The following is a 23339-nucleotide window of genomic DNA, read 5'->3' as shown; positions in this document are numbered from 1 at the left end:
GTGTACAGCTTGTATAACAGTGTAAAGTTTCTGTACCCTCAAAATAGCTCAAAACACAGCCATTAATGTCTAAACCGCTGGCAACAAAAGTGAGTACACCCCTAAATGTCCAAATTGGGCCCAATTAGCCATTTTCCCATGTGACTCATTTGTGTTACAATGTCTCAGGTGTGAATGGGGAGCAGGTGTGTTAAATTTGGTGTTATCACTCTCACTCTCTCTTACTGGTCACTGGAAGTTCAGCATGGCACCTCATGGCACAGAACTCTCTGAGAATCTGAAAAAAAGGATTGTTGCTCTACATGAAGATGGCCTAGGCTATAAGAAGATTGCCAAGACCCTGAAACTTAGCTGCAGCACGGTGGCCAAGACCATACAGCGGTTTAACAGGACAGGTTCCACTCAGAACAGGCCTCACCATGGTGGACCAAAGAAGTAGAGTGCAGGTGCTCGACATCATATCCAGAGGTTGTCTTTGGGAAATTGACATATGAGTGCTGCATGGGTTGAAGGTATGGGAGGTCAGCCTGTCAGTGCTTAGACCATATGCCACCCACTGCATCAAATTGATCTACATGGCTGTCATCCCAGAAGAAAGCCTCTTCTAAAGATGATGCACAAGGAAGCCCGTAAACAGTTTGCTGAAGACAAGCAGACTAAGGACATGGATTACTGGAACCATGTCCTGTGCTATGATGAGACCAAGATAAACATATTTGGTTCAGGTGCGTGTGTGGCAGCAAATAGGTGAGGAGTACAAAGACAAGTGTGTCTTGCCTACAGTCAAGCATAGGGTGGGAGTGTCATGGTCTGGGGCTGCATGAGTGCTACTGGCACTGGGGAGCTACTGTTCATTGAAGGAACCATGAATTCCAACATGTACTGTAATATAATGAAGCAGAGCATGATCCCCTTCCTTCGGAGACTGGGCCGCAGGTCAGTATTCCAACATGATAACAATCCCCAAATACACCTCCAAGATGACCACTGCCTTGCTAAAAAAGCTGAGGGTAAAGGTGATGGACTGGCCAAGCATGTCTCCAGACCTAAACCCTATTGAGCATCTGTGGGGCATCCTCAAACGGCAGGTGGAGGAGCGCAAGGTCTCTAACATCCACCAGCTCTGTGATGTTGTCATGGAGAAGTGGAAGAGAACTCCAGTGAAAACATATGAAGCTCTGGTGAACTCCATGCCCAAGAGGATTAAGGCAGTGCTGGAAAATATTGCTGGCCACACAAAATATTGACACTTTGGGCCCAATTTTGACATTTATACTTAGGGGTGTACTCACTTTTGTTGCCAGCAGTTTAGATATTAATGGCTGTGTGTTGAGTTATTTTGAGGGGACAGCAATTTTACACTGTTATACAAGCTGTACACTCACTACTTTACATTGTAGGTAAGTGTAATTTCGTCAGTGTCACATGAACGGATATAATAAAATATTTACAAAAATGTGAGGGGTGTACTCACTTTTGTGAGATACAGTATATACTACACTAACTGCACTATATACTCTGAATTGTATTACATATACTACACTGACTGACTGCACACTACACTAACTACCTGCCTAATCTCCATTCATTCACAATATATACGGCTGCCATATAAGCAGCAGCCTTATATAGTGTGGGGCACCCGGCCTTTGGCCAATAATGGCTCTCGCAGCACATTGCGCTGTGATTGGCCAAAGCATACAGGTCAGGGGTATGCTTTGGCCAATCAGCAGCTGTCAATGCACTGCGATCTTGCAGTGTATTATGGGATTCTCTGTGGTGGGCTACGTACAAACGAACACCAGATATTCGAGTTGAACTTATGTTCGATTAGAACTTTGGGACCATCCCTTGCTGTGATGCTGCAGTAGTCCCCTGCATGCTCTTAATCTGAGAACTGAGCAAACACATGACTGCTGATTGCTCAGTTCTTGGTTTGCTCTTAGCAGAAAGCAGTAACTGTCAGTCACCACTCTCTGCCCTACCCCTCCAGCGCTCCCTGGAGCGCCAGGCTGAGCAGGGGGCTGGAGCAGCTGGCACAGGCTCTCAACGTGACTCTGAAAGGCTGAGCCAGTTGCCAAAAAGGCATCTGGATGGATCCAGTGATCCTTCCAGAGCCTGTAATGTCTGTGTGAGGTCAGCCAACAGCAGATTTTAGCCCACTGTCGGCTGATTCAGGATCACGAGAGAGCACAAGTACTCCTGTTACCCGTAAGAAAAGTATGGCCTAAAAGCTTCTCTTTTAAGTGGCAAATAAAGGCCCTGCCCTTGAGCACTCTTAAAGTGATGTTCAGGTTTCAAGTCCTGCTAAAATGATTATATCTACAGTTCATGGGACATTAGTGTGATCAATAAGTTATAAATAATTTTAAATAGGAGAATAACATCCATGGCATTCCCTTTCTTCATACAACAAAATTATTCTCGGTAATAATCTTGACATGAAAGGAATAATAATAACAGAACAGAAATGTGGACAGTGAAAATGTTAGTGTCCCCTGATAAATTCACCTCTATTCACTGCTCCAAGGACCCCCAAGCAACCTCAGAAGGAACCCTCAGATTCCACAGAACCCAGTTTGAGAAAGGCTGCTTTTAAGGTCATAAGGGTCTTTGCTTTCGGCTTGCAGACTTATGCCGCGTACACACGATCAGATTGTCCGGCGTACTTAGTCTGCCGAAACGCATTTCAGTGGACAATTTGATCGTGTGTGGGCTTTAGCGGACTTTTCCAGCGTAAAGTCCGGCGGACTAAGAAAGTATTTTTGGACTCCAATCTTCCCGTCGGACTTGGGTTTCAGCGGACAATACGTTCATCAGTATGCTAGTACGGCGGACTAAGAATGACGCATGCTCAGAAGCAAGTACGAAAAAGGAAGCTATTGGCTACTGGCTATTGAACTTCCTTTTTCTAGTCCCGTCGTACGCGCTGTACGTCATCGCGCAAGCGAACGTTGGACTTTCTGTGTGTCCGTGTGTGGCCAAGTCCGTTTGGTAGAAAGTCCGCCAGACTATCTGCCGGATTGTATGTCGGACTAAGTACGCCAGACAATTCGATCGTGTGTACGCAGCATTAGAATAACCACCTTGGTGAGTACAGATCACTCTGGGACATTACAAGTCATAGAATGGATTACCAAACAGTTAGTCAAAAATAAGAATAACCCATATGAAATATGGGGTAGGCTGCCATCTACTTCACCATATGAAAAAATAATGATCTTCGGGCATTGCAGTCACTTTGATGAAACCCAGGCAGCAGACATAAAGGTAGACTGAATGATGACACTCCTCATTAGCTAATAAAAAGCAATACATACTGTATATTATATGATTACACTTACCTAATTCAGTATCGGTCAGGAGGTTCAACATATTTCCGGCCTGTGCATCAACATTGAAGCAGACATCTGTCTGGCTTATTGGCAAGTTTATAATGAAATGTGGATCCGTATCAACTGCAAAATAATTGTTAGTGTTCACATACTGGTGTTTTTATGTATTTTTACTCTATATAGTGCAGAGGTCATTATCAAATGTTTTATATACAGATCTGCTGGAATATCTAAAATAAATTGATTCCTATCATATAATATATTTTTTTTATTCCATAAGAGGGTTTTTTGGGAAAAAAAGGAGGGATATGATTACACAGGCCTGAAGGCCTTAAAGTATACCTAAGTGTAGTAACATTAGTCAACAATGTAATATTAATCTGATCATAATATCTATCATAAAGTTTTAGTATATTTAAATATGGTGTGAGTTAACAGGTATCCAAATGTAAACTGAGCTTCCAAACATTACAATTTATCAGATAACTGAGATGAAGAGCTAGCTTAGACCATGGGGTGGGGGTGGTTGTAGCCAGACTTTTATTATATAAAATGTTTATCCCCTCAAGGCTGCTGTAAACTGGGAAAAGGTCAGAACAATTTATAGCTCATCCAAAACTTATAGATATGCTATAGCCCATTCACTAAATCACTTAGGATTATAGCCAAAGTATGACCAGATGTATACTTACCACAAGTTGGTGTTGGAGTTTTTCCATTCTTGCATGGAGTCATCGTTTCAGTTGCTCCTCCTTTTGACTCCTTAGATACAGGTGGTTCAGGTGGAGGTAGGGTTGGCTTTGGTGGTAATGTGTGAACACTAGGAGGAGGCTTTGTAACTAGTGTTGCTATTGGTAAAAAAATCAAGTGTTAATCATTTACAGAGTGTTAAAGAAGTGTTCACCATAAACATTCATTTGATTTTTTAACAAGGAATAGGGCAGCCCTTATGTACATTATGCTAAAGAGAGCAGTCTTGATTTGAAGATCTTCCATCTTTCTTTTAATACTGTGCAAAGAGCTAAAGTAAAATGACAATTGTCTCTTTGCCCTGTGTGTACTGTATCTACAATACAATGTGCTTAATATTATGGCTGGTGTCCCTGGAGGAAAAAACTGGGCAATTGCCTAGGTCCCTTATGCTCTGAAGACCACCCCCTTATTCAAAACTCAAAAATTCCAGTATATATCCTAAACTGGAAAGGGGATGGGTACCTGAATCTTATATCTCCAGTCCACACGTCAGCCTCTCTAAGGCTGGGTACATGCATTCAATTTGCAGAACATTTGAAAATATGTTATTTTCAATGGGTCTGGTTCACAAATGGACTTTGGTGTCCGCATTGCACAAAAAAGTGTGCATTTTCTACGCAGTGTGGTGCGAATTGCAGGCACATAATCTTCATTGGGAAAGCATCTGATTCGCAAATGTGTTCTGTTCTGAGCACAAGTTCTCTCCCCCTCCTCACTACACCTCTCCCCTCTCCCTGGTCAGCTGATCCACAGCTACAACAGAGAGGAAACGCTGAATAACTGATTTTTATCTTTGCAGGGAAACTTGGAGCTGCAATTCTCTGTATACGTGTGAATCCAGCCTCGGGGTCTGTGTCAACTGTCTTTCGACTATATAGCAAGGATAACTTGCCACAAATTTGTGGATGTGTTGGATTGTAAGTCTATTAACTCACTGCACATTTTCACTGGCAAGTTGTACAATTGCAGAGCACTTGAAGCACAAGTTTTAGTTGACTCTTTTCCAATTTGTGGCAAATTTGCATGGCAAGCCTCTAGCAAGAGCAAAGTTTCAGTGGTGTGTCTGCAGCAAGAGCTCTACAAGTCTACAGCATTAAAATCCAGCCACAGTGACCCCTGTGGTGGGATGACTATTGCGCAACATAACTGAATCAGAACTTGCAGCAGACTTGCAGAATGTTTGCAAAGAAAGTTGATCTGGAGTCTTGCAATGCGGACTTGCTTAAATTGTGCAGCAAGCTTGTGAAGCCTGACAAGTCTATCAATAGCTTAGCAAGTCATTTTCAAGCTTGCAGCACAATTGCTTGCTATCTAGGTAGTTTGACATCCCTTTGAGACACTTCTCAGATTATTCAGAATTCATTAACAGGTGCATTTACCTGCAGTTGGCCTCCTTCTGACCTTCATTTGACTTAATTCTAGCAGGTTTGGCATAGACTTGTATAGGATTGCAAAACCCACTTGATGTGAGCAATACCACACCTGCCCAGGCCTTAATATTGTTCAATTACAGCCCAGGTGAAGCGGTGTGGTATGTCAAAAGCTGTTAAAACATTAATACTTTATTCCTTGATTTAACCAGTTGAACTCCTTTGCCATTTTCATATTTAAGTAAGGGCCTCTAAATTTGGCACTAAAGCTATCATTACTTATGATAAATATATATTTTTTGGGGACAAACAATGGTTTGTTTGGCGTATTGCTTTTTCACATATTGGAAAAATATTTGTTCATTTTTACACATTGTATGGACTTTGTATGGTTCACATCAATTGCAGTGTGGGACCGCGATGCTCTCTGCAGGCACTCCCACATCTGGCAAACACGAAGGAATTCATGGCCCCCAAAATGCATGGAATTGCAGTACCATCTGTTTTTTGGCTCATTCTAACACATTTGGCAGTCCATTAAAATTAATGGACAAAAACACGCTGCGTGGGAGCACGCAAAAAAAAAAACATGTGCACTTGAGCCTAAAGAATATCAATATATGATCTAGAAAAAAATTGCTGAAAGTAAAAACAATTCTCACTTTGACAGCATGCTCCTTTGATAACATTTGGGGGATCTGCCAACATTCTCTCCTTTCCATCCTCACTTTCGATCAGCAGTGATGTGAAAGGGGTCACTAAATGATGTGTGATTGACAGCTGCATTATTTTGTGGGTAAGTGTCCTTTTGGATTCGGCTGTAGCTGCCAAGCTCCTGTAGTAGAAATCAAATAAATCAAATTATAGTTACAATCTATGTAAAAAATTCTGTTAATCAAATATCTTACCTTAACATTACGTCAAAAGGCTACATACAAATGATAGCAAAATATTTTTTCCACATTTTTTTCATTGCACTGACTATTTACAGTATGTCTAATAGCACTCTTTGAAATTAAGGGTTTGAATGTCAGCATACTCTCTGACATCCTTGAGATATGCAATTATAATAGTATGGCAATACATGAAAAAAAATGTAAATGGCATGTACCTTCTAGCCTGGTATCTATTTCACAAAATGCCTAGTCCATTCTTGGGAGATTGGACTGATAACTTCACTTTTAGGGGGGTGGAGGTATATTAGTTCTGCTGATATAGCAAGGCATGGCCATTTCCATTATGCCATATAATGTCATCTAGGGAATATATTTCCTAGGAGATTGCCAATCATTTCAAAAACAAGATGCAATTTGTGGGGACATCTCCACTGAAAAGATTTCTCCCCACTTAACATACCCTGATTAAAACACATGCAATACTTTAATCTTTTGACTCCGTTACTAGTGAAGATTTTGCCAGTCTCTTCTCAGACACTCACCTAACCATCTGTCCCCTGGACCATGTTCCCTCGCTGCTACTACAGTCACCCTGTTCCTCTATCTTATACTCTCTCACTCACATCTTTACTCTTTTCCTCTCTACTGGCAGTTTCACCTCCCCTTTAGAGTATGCACTGGTCACCTCACTCTCACTGGACTCCACCAGCCTGAATAACTTAGGACCCAACTCCTTGCTCCCATTTACATCTAAACTTCTAGAATGCCTAGTCTACAACTGTCTGAGCTGCTACCTCACTAACAAAAACCTTCTTTACCCCTTACAGTCTGGCTTTCGTTTGCAATACTCTACAAAAAGTGCCCTACTAAAACTCACTTACGATTAAAAAACTGCTAAAACCAATGGTCATACTCCATACACATACTACTAGATCTCTGTCCTGCCTTTAATACTGTTGACCACCTGCTACTCCTCAAAATCTCCACTCCTATGGCCAGCAAGACTCTGCTCTCTCCTGGTGTTGTTCTCCTCTTACCTATTACAGCATTCCTTCAGCGTTGCCTACAACTCTGACTTCTCTACTCCACTTTCTTTTTCTGTGTCCCCCAAGGCTTTGTCCTTCGACCTCTTTTCTAAACCTGCTCCCTTGGTCACCTAATCTCCTTCAGCTTCTCATGGCTTTCAATACCATCTCTAATGCTATTTACACCCAAGTCTATGTCTATACTTTTCACTTTATCTCTTTAGGGAAGCTTATCCCATCTTCACCTAAAAACTGAACTTTTAATTTCCATCTGCTCATCCCTCTCACAATAATTACCTTGTGTACCACCTGTCCCTCCCTATTAGATTGTAAGTTCTCACAAGAAAGGCCCTCTTAACCCTTTTGTATTGAGTTGTATTGTAACTGTGCGGTCTCCTTTTAAATTGTAAAGCACAGCACAAACTGTTGGTGCAATATAAATCCTATATTAATAATTCTACTGAGCAGCTCCATCAACCTACAGATTAGTGGCCTGTGATCAAAATGAATGAAATGATTGTTAAAGCCCATCTCCAGCTTTGTATTAATGTGATGCACAATAATTAATTATTGTTGAGACACTTTGATGGTGCATTTTTGTTGCTTTACCATTTATACAATTTTTTTTTTTCAGTTAACAATATAATTATTTTTTTCACACCCTTGCTGAAAGCTGCCAATGTCTTTGAGGTTTCTAGTATACGAACAATGAGATAACACAAGGCATGGAATCCTCCTTACCTCTCTGCTAATAGCTGGTTAATTGTCAGCTGCGCCCAGTATTGCTTGGCAAAATCAGGGAAGGCACGTTTGCTTTCTGCGAAGAATTCATTTAGGGCCTCTACTTCTGCTACTGTATCCAATAAGAACTGTGTATCCCCCTACACATGGAATACATATGATAAATTTATTGCCAAAGCACATATCTTGTCTTAAATAGCTTTAAACGTCACAATGTCACCATTAAAATGTCTAGTAATGTTGCTGTAGACCCATTCTCAGTGAATGTGTTATTCTAAAGGTGGTCCAAATGGAAAACACTGAAAATACACTTTCTGTCTGGAGTTTAGATAACACTCTTCCTACACTGATCGGTAACTGTTGCAAAAGTAAGACTTTTGACCGTACCAGGTACCAATCGTTAGAGAGAAACACAATCATAACACTGCAGAGCAGAAGTGTCTACCTTGGTCTCCAGTGACACAGGTATCAGCACCTGTCCTGAGAGTCAAGTAGACAGAGAAGCAAGAGTAAGTAAAGATATCCACCCGACTGCATTAAGAATTACAGCACAAAAACACCAAGATTACTATATGAATTGATCTTTATGTGTCCCATATATATCCCAGAATTTTGAATGCTAATAAGAATTATTAAAGGTAGCACTTGACTTGAAAGATGCCTTTTATGGTGGTACACAGCTACAAAAAGCTACAACATTTTTACAATATTTCCTTCCAGTGGTCTTTATAGAGAAACTAAGAAAAAAAAAACAATAAGCAAAAAGAATAGCTTGCATTAATGGCAGACTTGATTTGCATTGAACACCTACAGCAGACGTTGCCTCGATGAAGCTTTCGACCTTCGATGTCTGATCAGTGTCAACTTTACCAGCAACAACAATTTCATCCCCTCCAAAATAGTGGTGGAAACGGCTTTTAGTCACATCTGAAATGCCACTTGTCGGGTATTGAATAATAATGTCTTTCAGCAGCGGAGTGGAAACTTTTTTATAAAATTCCTACAACAAACAATTAAATAGTTGTAAATGTGCAAAATCTTGTATTTTCAAAACTGTTTTGCATATATTCTCTTTTACTATCAAGTAATGTCCCACATATACATTTCTACCAATACTAGGAGTTACTATATTGTAAAAATGATTTTACTACTTTTTACACCACCTAGAAATATTAGATGGTGGTTGGAAATACAGGCATATTCCAACCACCAAAAGATCTTTTATACAAATTGTGGTTCAGTTCAGCCTGGAGTGCATGTTCGTGCTTATATACAAGAAGGAAACATTATATTATTTTAAAGATACACACTCCACAAAACCCTTTACCTAGTGTATCGTCACAGCGCTACGGATAACCCAATGTTTTATACCTTAGCGGCCACTTACCATAGACTGTCAATTATATAAAGGTGCATACAAAAATAGTGTTAAAATTCCAAATAACTAATTGGTTGCACGTGGCGCTATTACCTGTGTACCTTTCAGTAGACGTGCCCTCACCTCCTCAGTGATCCTATCTCAGACCATAAATTGTGTGATCAGTAACAAATTATATAGATATTTATCACTCAGTGAATACCCAAATTTACATTTAGATTACATATACAGTGACAAATATAAATGAATGTGAATATAGTCCATCCACCAAACAATATTTGAAAATATCCAGATTACAGAAAGTCTTTCTATAAATGCGTGAAAAAAGTATCCAGTGTTCAGATTCCTTTTTACAAGTGACTCCTTCACCACACCATCCGTGATTTATGCTCCCCCCTTCGTGAAAACACTCACCGACTGCTAAGCCTTACACTCTCGTGTGAGGCTCAAGGGCTTTCAAAAAATCTCTCAAGATGAAATTCAGACCCCAGCACATCCGATTGGAACTTCTCCACTTACGCACTTCATTGTATATATATATACCTCAAGGAGAAATCACAGAGGGAGACCCCAATAGTGTAATACTGCAATCACTCTTTAATGTTTTAAAAAATCTCACTCCTTATGCACTCACATGAACTTAAAAAAGCAAAATCACTTCAAAAGAGTAAAAAGACTCGCTTCACAACTTCACTCCACAATACTATTCTGAATACGTCGGGGCATTGGTGGTCACGGCGGACTCATTAGATGCGGTACTGAATCGCTTAATCTCACCCCTCCTCGTGCGTCCCGCCTGGTCCCACACAGCAGGTCTGTTCGAAAAAGGGGCGCCTTCAAGTCAAATGATTCAGTCCTCTTAGTCCTGTGCCTCCTTCCCAGCTCCGTGTATGTCAGCTCAATATTCACCAGATAGCCACGCCCCCGACATGTTTCGTCATATCATATCCCATGATTAAGTCTGATATGACGAAACATGTCGGGGGCGTGGCTATCTGGTGAATATTGAGCTGACATACACGGAGCTGGGAAGGAGGCACAGGACTAAGAGGACTGAATCATTTGACTTGAAGGCGCCCCTTTTTCGAACAGACCTGCTGTGTGGGACCAGGCGGGACGCACGAGGAGGGGTGAGATTAAGCGATTCAGTACCGCATCTAATGAGTCCGCCGTGACCACCAATGCCCCGACGTATTCAGAATAGTATTGTGGAGTGAAGTTGTGAAGCGAGTCTTTTTACTCTTTTGAAGTGATTTTGCTTTTTTAAGTTCATGTGAGTGCATAAGGAGTGAGATTTTTTAAAACATTAAAGAGTGATTGCAGTATTACACTATTGGGGTCTCCCTCTGTGATTTCTCCTTGAGGTATATATATATACAATGAAGTGCGTAAGTGGAGAAGTTCCAATCGGATGTGCTGGGGTCTGAATTTCATCTTGAGAGATTTTTTGAAAGCCCTTGAGCCTCACACGAGAGTGTAAGGCTTAGCAGTCGGTGAGTGTTTTCACGAAGGGGGGAGCATAAATCACGGATGGTGTGGTGAAGGAGTCACTTGTAAAAAGGAATCTGAACACTGGATACTTTTTTCACGCATTTATAGAAAGACTTTCTGTAATCTGGATATTTTCAAATATTGTTTGGTGGATGGACTATATTCACATTCATTTATATTTGTCACTGTATATGTAATCTAAATGTAAATTTGGGTATTCACTGAGTGATAAATATCTATATAATTTGTTACTGATCACACAATTTATGGTCTGAGATAGGATCACTGAGGAGGTGAGGGCACGTCTACTGAAAGGTACACAGGTAATAGCGCCACGTGCAACCAATTAGTTATTTGGAATTTTAACACTATTTTTGTATGCACCTTTATATATAAGAAGGAAACATTGCTTAAACACCCTGATAGTATATCACACTACGAAAATATACAGTGTACGATTGTCTGGAAAAACCCAACGGTTAATTAATTTTATCTCTTCTTGGTTATGGGATTGCTGGCGAGGTTGGGAGTTATATACATACACTCTATTGCTTCCCAAACTGACTATAATTAGATGAGATGGCTGAAATTAGTACTATACTTGTAAGCACCATAAAAACATATCTTGACTAAACTAAAGACAAAAATGAGAAAATAGGACTATGCTAAAAGATAAAAAAAAATCAATCTCAACTAAAAGCAAAAAAAAAACCTATAGCATTTATAAATTAAAACAGACAAACAAACAAAAAACAAAACAAAACGGGCAGACTCAATGGATGATTTGCCCTTTTTTCTGCAGTCACTTTTCTGTTTCTATGTAACTTTTTCAAGGGAACTAGAGAAAATATTCTAAAAAACATATTTTAAAGTAAATATGGCATTACAGAAATATAAGGGGGCAAGATTATCATTATTATTATTTCTTCCAGGATTAACAAGAGCAAAAAGGCAATGCAGAGACAACGTACCTTGAGCTGAGCAGCTGTATCCTGATTTCCAAAGATCCTCTGAGCTAATCCATGATTCTCCTGAGCAAGTTTTTCTAAGAAGTCATAGTCTACATCAAATCCAATCCCAAGAGAATGAAGGGAGAACTCATCACGATTATTTGTCTTAACATTCTTCAGAATCTTAGACAGCTTCAGTTCACCTAGACAGAAACAGTCAATATAAATACATTTAATATACGATTCAGAGCAATCAAATTCAAATAACCATTCACATCATGAGGTGACATGTTTTCAACTCAAAAATGTGTTGACCATAAAATGATCTGTATTATGAATACTCAAAATTTGAATTATATGCATTCTTTATGTTGAAAGAGGATATAGACATGTCAAGTTTAAAAAAAAAAGAAAAAAAACATTTCAGCATCAACATAAATGGCTTTTTCTAACAGCAGCATTAAAATCATTGTCTTGCCATTTATAGCACATTAACTCATAGTTGTGAGTATGATCAGCTACAGCTAATACCATAGAAGTGATTACTATATAGAATGACAAATTTTCTCATTAAAGTGTTAAGGTCAGTGTGTGCACTTACTACCCGCCTACAGTAATGCGCTCTTACCTACAGTTGGATCCCCATCTGAAACCAGCACAATCAAGGAAACTGAGTTTGGTTCCAACAGTTTGTGGTCATTGGCTTCCTTCAGTATAAACATAGCTCTAAGAAGGGCTTCATTGATATTAGTACCTGTTAAAATGATTAGCATTAAATATTACTTTAACATATACACCTTGACAGTATATACTACATTTTATGACAGTTGATATTTATTAAATAGTTACTAACATATGTGTCTTTCCTAATGTGTATAAATCTTTTTTAAGACCCAAGATGATTCTTGATAGCTCTTGACATTTTATTTAGGTACTGTGTGGCAGTAAGATGTTAATCACAGAAATACAGTCTTACATTTTGTAGGTAATGCAATTTAACAAAAAATTTAAGGGTGGCCTTAAACTACCCCCTTACCCTATTCTGAACATACCACTAAACTTAGCTTAGCTTTAAACCTCACACATTAAGTAATACATGGTGATATAGAAACTAAATTATTGTATGCCAAAATGTATAATAATAAACATCCCACATCAAGCATCACATTGGACCTGAATTTAAAAAAAATCAAGATTTGCTATCTTATATGAGTAGCCTCATTGTTGTATATCTGCAGTGTGAGATCTAAGGCACTAATGACTGCTAATCTTCCCGAGGTCAAGTGGATATGGTAGAGTCTGCCTGAGGTTTTGTGAACATTTTACATTTACTTTTCCTTGTCATTTCTCTGTATTCTCTACATAGTCATATTAATCTGACAGTTGCTGAAACAATCATTGTCTTACATGACAACAATCATTTTGTCAGCAACGTCTGGCAGATATTTAAAGCAGTTCTGTCACCAACTTGAAAGTAACAGCACAGAAAAACGAAGTGTTTTAAATGTCTACCTGCAGTGTTTTTGCTTTCCATTCATTTATGATTTTTGTTCACTTGCAACCTGTCTTTTAACTTGCTAGGAAAAAAAAGTAAATTTCCTAGAACAACTCCCTTCATCCTTGTCATAGTCCTCACCACTTCTGGGAGTAACTGATTAATCTTTGTGCTGGCCCAAATCCTCCTCATATATGATTGTATGGTTGTATTTTTGTTCAAATTAATGGTATAGTGACAGGGTCCCTTTAATGAGGAACCTGACCTCTTTGAAGCACACCATAGGCACATAAATAAATTCCAATACTCTTACAAGAGGGATTTTCTTAAATTGCATGTTTTAAACTTGGATTACATTCATGATTGTGATTTAGACTTAGACTGAGTTTTAGGTGGCATTTTTTAACCACTAGTCGACCAGCTGCTGCAGTTATACTGTGGCAGGTTGGCTCGGCTGGGCAAATCGCTGTAGCTGTACGTCTCTCTTTTAAGACATCATAGCAGGTGAGCCGATGCACGTGCCTGGCAGGCTCGATGACCGTCGGGCACCCGCAATTGCTTGTGACAGAGCGAGAACTGGGATCTGTGTGTGTAGACACACAAATCCCGGTTCTCTCAGGGGAGAGGAGACAGATCGTGTATTCTTACTAGGTATGAACACCGATCTCTCGCCTCCCCTAGTCAGTCCCATCCCCCCTACAGTTAGAACACACCCAGGGAACACAGTTAACCCCTTGATCACTCCTAGTGTTAACCCCTTCCCTGCCAGTAACATCTATACAGTAATCAATGGCTATTTTTAGCTCTGATCGCTGTATAAATGCCAATGGTCCCAAAATAGTGTTAAAAGTGTCCAATCTGTCTGCCGCAATGTCGCAGTCTTGATAAAAATCGCAGATCGCCGTCATTACTAGTAAAAAATAATAATAAAAATGCCATAAATCTATCCCATATTTTGTACGCTATAACTTTTGCGCAAACCAATCAATATATGCTTATTGCAATTTTTTTACCAAAAATATGTAGAAGAATACATATTGGCCTAAACTATTAAATTAAAATGAATTTTTTAATTTGGGATATTTATGATAGCAAAAACTACTAAATATTGTGTTTTTTTCGAAATTGTTGGTTTTTTTGTTTAAAGCGCAAAAAAATAAAAACCGCAGATGTGATCAAATACCACCAAAAGAAAGCTCTATTTGTGGGGAAAAAGAACAAAAAATGTGGGTTTTGTTACATACTAGCTCATTATGAAATACTTTTGTCATGGAAAATTTTGTTATTGATGAATTAGTCATATCACTGATGAACTTTTAATTATTATTAAAATATAAAATTTCTTAAAATTTATTTTAATAATTTATTTGATCATTATTTATTTCACTTATAATGATCGAGAATCCCCGGAGTACATGTGCCGGTGAATTCAGTGGCTCATTACAAGGGGAATATCTCCTAAACCTTTTTTTACCTACATGTAAACCTTATTATAGGCTTATTATAGGCTTACCTGTAGGTAAAAGTTAAATAAATTACTTTACTACTGCTTTAATGCAAGCTTTTACCTCCAATAGCCTGTATATTCTGAACATATTTCTTGGCACCATCTTTCTCAGTGGGTGTTGCATAAACAAGCTCATCCTTCCAGCATCGGATATTGTGGTTGAAGTCAACAATACCAAATTGGTCATCAGGACGAAGGTCATCCAAAATAGCTTTCATTGCTTCAACTGTCTAAGAAAAAATAAACACAACAAATTGGTATAAAAAATGCTTTAAATATAACTTTCATTTAATTTCACATGGACACTTGGAAGGAGGGTGGAGAGGGAGAGAAAAATCACACCCTGACCTCATATCTCTCAGCTGCTACAATGGTGGGATTTCCTTGCTGTAATGTGTGATTTAGCTCCCTTCCAATGGACATACATCACGTAAACGAATAACAAATAAAAATTTGCATATGGTTTCATGGCCAGTCTGGTGACATCTTAGATCCTTTCTCATTTCCAATGGTGGAGGTAGGCAGTCCTTTCTTCTGTACTTAACAGTAGTCATGTATTGTATGAGCAACCTTCAATGCAGTAGTACTATGAGACCATGCTGGTGTGATTAGATGTGTTTTTTCCTCCTTTTTTAATGTTGGAGTTTTTCTTTAAATGTATTCTTCTAGGTTGTGTCCTACACTTACCTGTTTCATCTTAATTCCCCACATGGAACCACTGACATCAATAACAAATAAAATATTCTTTGGAAGTGGAGGCTGATTTTCTGGGGCAACGAAGTGGAGAAAGTATCCATTGAACACCTAATATAGAAAAATAATAGAAACATTATGTTAGCACAAACTCTTAGAGGGGATGATAAGAGACTATATACAAGATTTTAGTAATGAGAACGGTATCATTAGCAGTAATCAGCATGGATTCATGAAGAATCATTCTTGCCAAACCAATCTATTGACCTTCTATGAGGAGGTAAGTTGCCATCTAGATAAAGGAAGGCCCATAGACGTGGTGTATCTGCATTTTGCAAAATAATTTGACACAGTTCCCCATAAACGTTTTCTGTACAAAATAAGGTCCGTTAGTATGGATTATAGGGTGAGTACAGGGATTGAAAACTGGCTACAAGGGCAAGTTCAGAGGGTGGTGATAAATGGGGAGTACTCAGAATGGTCAGGGGTGGGTAGTGGGGTCCTCCAGGTTTCTGTGCTGGGACCAATCCTGTTTAATTTGTTCATAAACGACCTGGAGGATGAGGTAAACAGTTCAATCTCTGTATTTGCAGACGATACTAAGCTAAGCAGGGCAATAACTTCTCTGCAGGATGTAAAGATCTGAACAAATAAATGGGGTGGGCAACTACATGGCAAATGAGGTTCAATATAGAAAAATGTAAAATAATTCCTTTGGGTGGCAAAAATATAAATGCAATCTATACTCTGGGGGAATCTAGGATGGAAAAGGACCTGGATAGGATAGGAGAACATATTAATAAGATAATAAATAACTTCAAGAAACATAGTGTATCTAGACATTTCAGGTAGAAACATAGTAAGGATCCCAGGTTATTAGTCTTCTAGGGCAGTGTTTCTCAACTCCAGTCCTCAAGGCGTCCCAACAGGTCATGTTTTCAAGATTTCCCTCAGATGAAATGGCTGTGGTAATTGCCAAGGCAGTGAAATTGATCAAATCACCTGTTCAAAATAAAGGATAGCCTGAAAACATGACCTGTTGGGGCGCCTTGAGGACTGGAGTTGAGAAACACTGTTCTAGGGAATAGATAGGATTAAGAATGATTGGACGGGGAAGGATTTAATGAATGAGGTTTCTAGAAGGGAAACAAAATGGATATTTGAATTGGACACATTGCAACCAGATGGCATGAACATTGATATTGATTTGAACAGTTTTTTTGATATATATATATATATATATATATATATATATATATATATATATATATATATATATATATGTATATATATATATATATATATATATATATTATATATATATATATTTTTTACTTTGGGGTTATTTGTGTTTTTTTATTCATATTTTATTTTCTTGCTTTTTTTCATTATTATTCGTTGACTTTATCGTGCCTCTTTAACCCACCCTTTTTTGTGCATACATTTAGGTTAGAGTGCTGCCTTGAGTGTGCATAAAGTGTGGCTTTAATCTATTTTGTGCATATAATGCTGCAGTAATATTTTTAGGTTGGAGTGGTGCCTTAGGTGTGCACGTCCCTTCAAGACACTAATATTCTGCTTTGGTGCAGTATTTCTAAAAAGTTATCTGTTTTTAAATGTCTTTTGCTCCCATTAGAGATAGTTATATGCTGCTTTTGTGTTTTTAAAATAGATTTGTTTTTTGGTATGTCTACATTGTGCTATTTTATAAATAACGTAGTGGTGATATACCACTCAATTCACCCCTAGAACACATCAGGAGATGCAACGCATAGGGACCTTTGGCCGTGACATCATCACGCATGCCAGGTCTGCACTTGCAGCCTGGAAGCCATGGCAGGAGCCAGTCTGTTAATAAGATTGAATGCGCTACACTAGTATCATTTGTGGCATTATTTATGTACGTTTATGGTAATTGCTTTTTAAGGATAATAAATATACAGTCTTACACTATGGGAGCTCTCTATTCCCTATTATGGCAATTATAGGGATCATTCCATGAGATCCACTGTGATGCTCTGCAGGAATCTTTGCTGATCTAGTGATGGTTCTATTTGAAAATGTGCTGTTTTTTTTTTCAGTTTACCAGCCAGTCTCTTTGGTGGGTGATTTAGTACTATTGTGGTAGTACTATTGACACATTTTATGGTGGAGCTTGCAGTGTTCCTTCCTGCACATTTTGCACAGAGACTTTTTTGCACTTTATATATGGATGATTTCTGTGCATGGGACAATTTATCAATTACTTTGAAACCACTTCAAAACTGGGCACTTTTACCCCTTTCCTGCCCAGGCCAATTTTCAGCTTTCAGTGCTGTCACACTTTGAATGTCAATTGCACGGTCATGCAGCACTGTACCCATATGAAATTTTTATCATTTTGTTCACAAAAATAGAGATTTCTTTTGGTGGTATTTATTCACCATTGGGTTTTTGACTTTTTTGCTAAATAAACAAAAAAGGCTATAAAATTTTGCAAATAAATAAATTTGGGTCAAAGTGTACTGTGCTACATTTCTTTGGTGAAAATAAACCAAATCAATGTAGATTACTTAGTCTGTAGGAAAGTTATAGAATCCACAATCTATGGGACATATCTGAAAATTGATCAATCCTGATGTAGTGATGGCCTCATTTCTTGAGGCCCAAAAATGCCAGGACAGTACAAATACCCCCTAAATGACCCCTTTTTGGAAAGTAGACAATCCAAGGTAATTAGTAAGAGGCATGGCAAGTTTTTTGAAGTTGTAACTTTTTGTCATAACTTTTTGAAAATAAAAAAAATCTTATTTTTTTAACATATTGTCACCAGAGCAGTACAGTGTTATCATATAACGGGTGTGGTAGTTATCAGGGACACTGACTGGTCACAGTACAAACAAATAAAATTAATAATTTATTTTATTTTTATTTTTTATTACATTACTTTTTTTTCTTTTTTTTTTTTTTTACGATTTTTTTTTTGCAACACACTGTGACCAGAGCAATATAATGTTACCATAATAACATTGTATTACTTTGGGGAAGTGATCAGGGTTTTTTTTTTTTTACACATTATGTTTGCATATAGCAATGCATTACATTGCTATAAGCAAGCATTTTACTCAATGAAACTGACTCATTTCAGTCTGTGTTGTTTTGATTAGCTGTGATTGGCCAGAGCTAGTCAGGTGGTACAGATGGGCTTTGATTGGCCCTGTATGTGCCATGTGATCACACTGTCCAAGCACATCTAGCAACACATTTGTATATAGTTGTATGTTGGATGGCATGAAAGGAACCCATCTATTGTTTACAACTGTCATGTGACCTGCTGTAATACGTCATGGCAATCACATGGTATCGGCAGGGAGCCAGTACTCAGATCGGTCATTGGCAATGTCCTATGGATGTGGCTGGTGACAGATCGTGCCGCTGCGTGGCCCTGCGACCACACAATCGGGACAACTTGACAGAATGTCATATGATGCCCAGTCAGGATAACTAAACCACCACTTGGCCGTCAATTTGCTATTGGCCGGGTGGGAAGGTGTTCATTTAATTGCACTGGACACTTTATTAAAAGAAGAGCTTGGTGGAAGCATTATTGAGGTTTTTCTATATAATAATTTTCTAGATTGCAAAATTTGATGTTGTCTTTTTCACTTGATTGCACATATGCAATTTATGTGTTATGTTTTCATATTTTTTTTTATTTTTTCATGAAATTTATAATAGTTTTTGTTATATTAGATAGATTATATCACTGGCATTGCAATCAATCACATGTAGGTGGTGTTTTTATACCATAGAGATATCAGCTGAACCAGGTACTGGTGAGTCCCAAAAAGCAGTTCAATTGGATTACTGATAGTGTTCATTAAGATGTTCTAGCAATGGGCAACATATCCATATTACAACATGGGGGGCCCCTAAAAATGTTTTTTTATATTTCCTTTCCTAATTAAGTCAGCAACAAAAAAATAATCCCTCTGTATTCTACCTTATGGATAGGAGCTAGCACGGTTTTGGAAGGAAACAGGGTGTATTTCTCCCAGTTCAGGACAAATATTTATATTAATGCTCTCATCACTTTCACTAAAGATGAAGGAGATGTGCCAATATTTCCCTAATCCTTGTTTTACAAAATATTTGTATGATAGTAATACAGTATATATACTAAAAAACATATGTTAGAGCATCATTGTATGTTTGGTTTAACTACAGTGTTGACACTAAGCTTTTCCAATTGTGGGTGTAAAGATTAGGGTTTTTCAACAGGTTGCAATGTATGTTAGCAATTTAGGAATTATGTTTAGAATACACATGGCATGCCAAAAGAGAGCTAAGGTTGTTAAATATTTTTCTGACCATCGCCCACGTTTAATAAATATCCAGAGATCTAATTTTCTTCTCAGGTTTAGGATGCTACCTGGAGCTGGCTGGCTTTTTCTCTGTTAACATCATATTTCACGCTGAGTCTTCCATCCACAGCAGTAGTTGGACAGGTGGGGCACTCACGCTGATCATCCACAGTTGGTCTGAAGGATATGTGAGCCTGTGGCAGTATAAATGTAATTATTAAAATGAATAACAAAAACAGAAAGAATGCCATGGATCATCTGCTTTTTTCTTACATCTTTGAATACATACCTGTCTCCAAAATTTCATATTAAATTATATATTCAATTATATAAAAAAAATGAAATGTATACTTTGTACAAAACGAAATAATTTATTAATAACCAATGTAAAAAAATGCCATGTTCAAAAATGGTTCTCCACCCTGAAGATTTCTATACATACTCAAATAAAAAAAGAAAAACACATGTAACTGTCAAATATAAAACATTACACACTTTGACAAAATCTGACACAGGTTCTGACTGAATTAATGTTGACTTTCCCAGTTTCACGTTAGAATTTAAACTTTTTTGTTTTGTTTTGTTTTTTTAACCAAAGCCTGGATAGTAACAATATCGAAGAAAAAACTGAGGTTTTGAAGCCCAATTCTCAGCTGGATAAAACATTACCAGGAATTGGGGATACTTTAAAGCTACTGGGCTATAAAAGAAAGTCTACCAAGTGGGTTTCTTGTTTTCTAAAGCCCTATGTGAAAGCAGCTTGTATGGGTCTTGAAAAAAGAATTTCAGGACTTAAGATAATCATTTATCAAATTTTAGGTCAGTTACCAAAACGTAACAAAAATGAATTTCAGACAAAGAAAAATCATAGGGGTGCGATTGGAATGTATCAATTCTCTCACGCAGCAAGTCATTGCTAAACAGGGGTAGTGAAATGGATTTTGAGACAAATTTACTACAAGGCTACAGCTTAAGTAGACATTAACCCAAACATAAGGTAAAGATATCTTTAAAAATGTTGGAGAAACACAATAATAAAAAAAAGGACTATTTACTTCAAGCCTTGAATACTTTCACTTTCCTTATCTCCAGCGCTCTTACGGCACCCATAAACAGTAGTAGAAAGCATAAACAGATTGATGAATGAATTAAAAAAATCTTGCAGAATTTCATTAATTCATGAATAGCTTTGTATCTGCCACCTTTATCATATGAAGTTACATGTCATCTGAAGGACTAAAACATAAAACTTTACCCCCATAATCTTGTATGATTTTGCAATGTATGTAAGATCTCACTGGAACGTACGAGTGACGTAGCCTTCCAAAGGATCATCTGTGTGCCCTGCCTACATCACCATTGCTTCAATAACCAGGAAAAGGTAATAGAAAAGTAGCAAATAAAATATTAACTACTTCAGCCGTGGAAGAATTTACCCCCTTCCTGACCAGAGTACTTTTTGCGATTCGGCACTGCGTCCCTTTAACTGACAATTGCACAGTCGTGCGACATTGCACCCAAACAAAATTGACGTCCTTTTTTCCCCACAAATAGAGCTTTCTTTTGGTGGTATTTGATCCCCTCTGCGATTTTTATTTTTTGCGCTATGAACAAAAAAATAGCGACGATTTTGAAAAAAAAGCAATATTTTTTACTTTTTGCTATAATAAATATCCCCCAAAAATATAAAAGAAAACAAATTTCTTTCTCAGTTTAGGCCGATATGTATTCTTCTACATATTTTTGGTAAAAAAATCGCAATATGCGTATATTGATTGGTTTGCGCAAAAGTTATAAAGTCTACAAAATAGGGGATAGATTTATGACATTTTTATTATAATTTTTTTTATTAGTAATGGCGGCGATCTGCAATTTTTATCATAACTGCAACATTATTGCAGACACATCGGACACTTTTGACACTATTTTGGTACCGTTGTCTTTTATACAGTGATCAGTGCTATACAAATGCACTGATTACTGTGTAAATTACACTGGCAGGGAAGGGGTTAAACACTAGGGGGCGATCAAGGGGTTAAGTGTGTCCTAGGGAGTGAGTCTAACTGTGGGGGGGATTGCCTCACTAGAACATGACAGAGATCACTGCTTCCGATGAAAGGGATGACAGGTGCATGCACAACAGATTTTCATTATAGTAGGGAGGTAAGGTCCACTTTAAATCATACATTTCTGCCTCAGCTGCTCTGTGTTGCACTATAATAATAAATAATAAAAAAAAAACTGATCCTGTGAACTTCTAATTTGTACATTTGTTTAACGTGAAAATCTGTCTCATTTACAGTGATAAATCTGTCTCAGAAACGTTGTCAACCTGGCACAGTTGGCTGCCCAGTTCTACAGGCGCATGGGTCGTAAATGCTTGTTTGCTGCATGAGAGGAAACTTGGTTTGCTTCTAATTTTGTCAATAATTTGTTTTGTACTTTTCATTTTTTAACAATTTATTATGAACTGAACATTTTTAGATTGTTGCCTTACGGTTACAGTTAGGCTGGGTTCACACCTATGCGAATTGGATGCGGGTTTCCCTGCATCCAATTTGCATAGCAGGAGAATGTGACCAGCTATCTATGGAGTCAGTTCACATGCCTCCGGGGCTGCTGCAGAGTGCACTGCACAGAAACGCTGTGCGTCTTTGCCTCCGTTTTAGGACAGAATTCAGGCAAACATTCTGCCCTGATTCATCCCTGAACCGGAGAATGGGGACACGCAGTGTTCCTGTGTGACCCGCAGCCAGTTTCAGTGTGAACCGAGCCTTAAGGTTTACCGCACTTACAGCAAGTAAAGTTTAAATACAGTACTAGATTAAAATATGTGATGAATTCTGATATTACCTTCTTATCACTCTTGTCAACTTTAATGAGATTAGAAAACTTATCTGCAACTGATTTCACCACATTGACAGTGCTAATACCTTCTGGCTCTAAGATATAGATATCCACCTAAAATAAAAATAAATAATATCAACCAAAATAGTTTCTACAAATTACCAGCTAATGCTCAGTGCAACCATCTTTTTTTTTTCACAGGCTCTCTCACCTCAAAGTGTTTTGCTATTCTTCCTGGTTGAAGATAGAGAACATGTTCATATACCCCAAGTTTCCTCTGAAGGGCTTCTTGATAATGAATTTCAAATTGAACTTTGGTTCCTCCTGGTACATTTAAATCAGCTTTGAAGTTTTCCATATCAAGAGAATTTGTTCTGTTCACAACAAAATTGGAAAATGTCAACTTTAACATGTTAACAAAATTTTGCCAAAATTTTTCCATGATTACTCCTCGGGGCCTTTTAATAAACAGACAAAAGGATTTTTTTTATGGATTATTTTATTAGAGAACCATA

General features: G+C 38.0%; 1 protein-coding gene and 1 non-coding gene across 2 annotated transcripts in view; both read right to left on the bottom strand.

The window, feature by feature from the left end:
• ITIH2 (inter-alpha-trypsin inhibitor heavy chain 2) overlaps positions 1–23339 on the bottom strand; it is a 62044-nt gene that overhangs the window by 22262 nt on the left and 16443 nt on the right. The window contains exons 6-17 of the mRNA XM_077472767.1: positions 23036–23198; positions 22831–22938; positions 20046–20171; positions 15629–15745; positions 15003–15171; positions 12568–12693; positions 11961–12142; positions 8932–9120; positions 8121–8260; positions 6121–6293; positions 4028–4183; positions 3345–3458 (exon numbers count right to left, since the gene is read on the bottom strand). Of these exons, the coding sequence (XP_077328893.1) occupies positions 3345–3458; positions 4028–4183; positions 6121–6293; positions 8121–8260; positions 8932–9120; positions 11961–12142; positions 12568–12693; positions 15003–15171; positions 15629–15745; positions 20046–20171; positions 22831–22938; positions 23036–23198 (1763 nt within the window). The remainder of the gene's footprint in view (positions 1–3344; positions 3459–4027; positions 4184–6120; positions 6294–8120; positions 8261–8931; positions 9121–11960; positions 12143–12567; positions 12694–15002; positions 15172–15628; positions 15746–20045; positions 20172–22830; positions 22939–23035; positions 23199–23339) is intronic.
• LOC143965211 (U6atac minor spliceosomal RNA) lies at positions 6086–6186 on the bottom strand. Its single transcript, XR_013271592.1, has one exon. It is a non-coding gene; the product is annotated as a U6atac minor spliceosomal RNA (small nuclear RNA).

This window comes from Lithobates pipiens, unplaced genomic scaffold (genome assembly GCF_037356315.1).
Source record: "Lithobates pipiens isolate NorthernLeopardFrog02 unplaced genomic scaffold, aLitPip1_a1.2 Scaffold_8, whole genome shotgun sequence".
Classification (NCBI taxonomy): Eukaryota; Metazoa; Chordata; class Amphibia; order Anura; family Ranidae; genus Lithobates; species Lithobates pipiens.
This window is presented reverse-complemented; position numbering and strand designations above follow the sequence as displayed.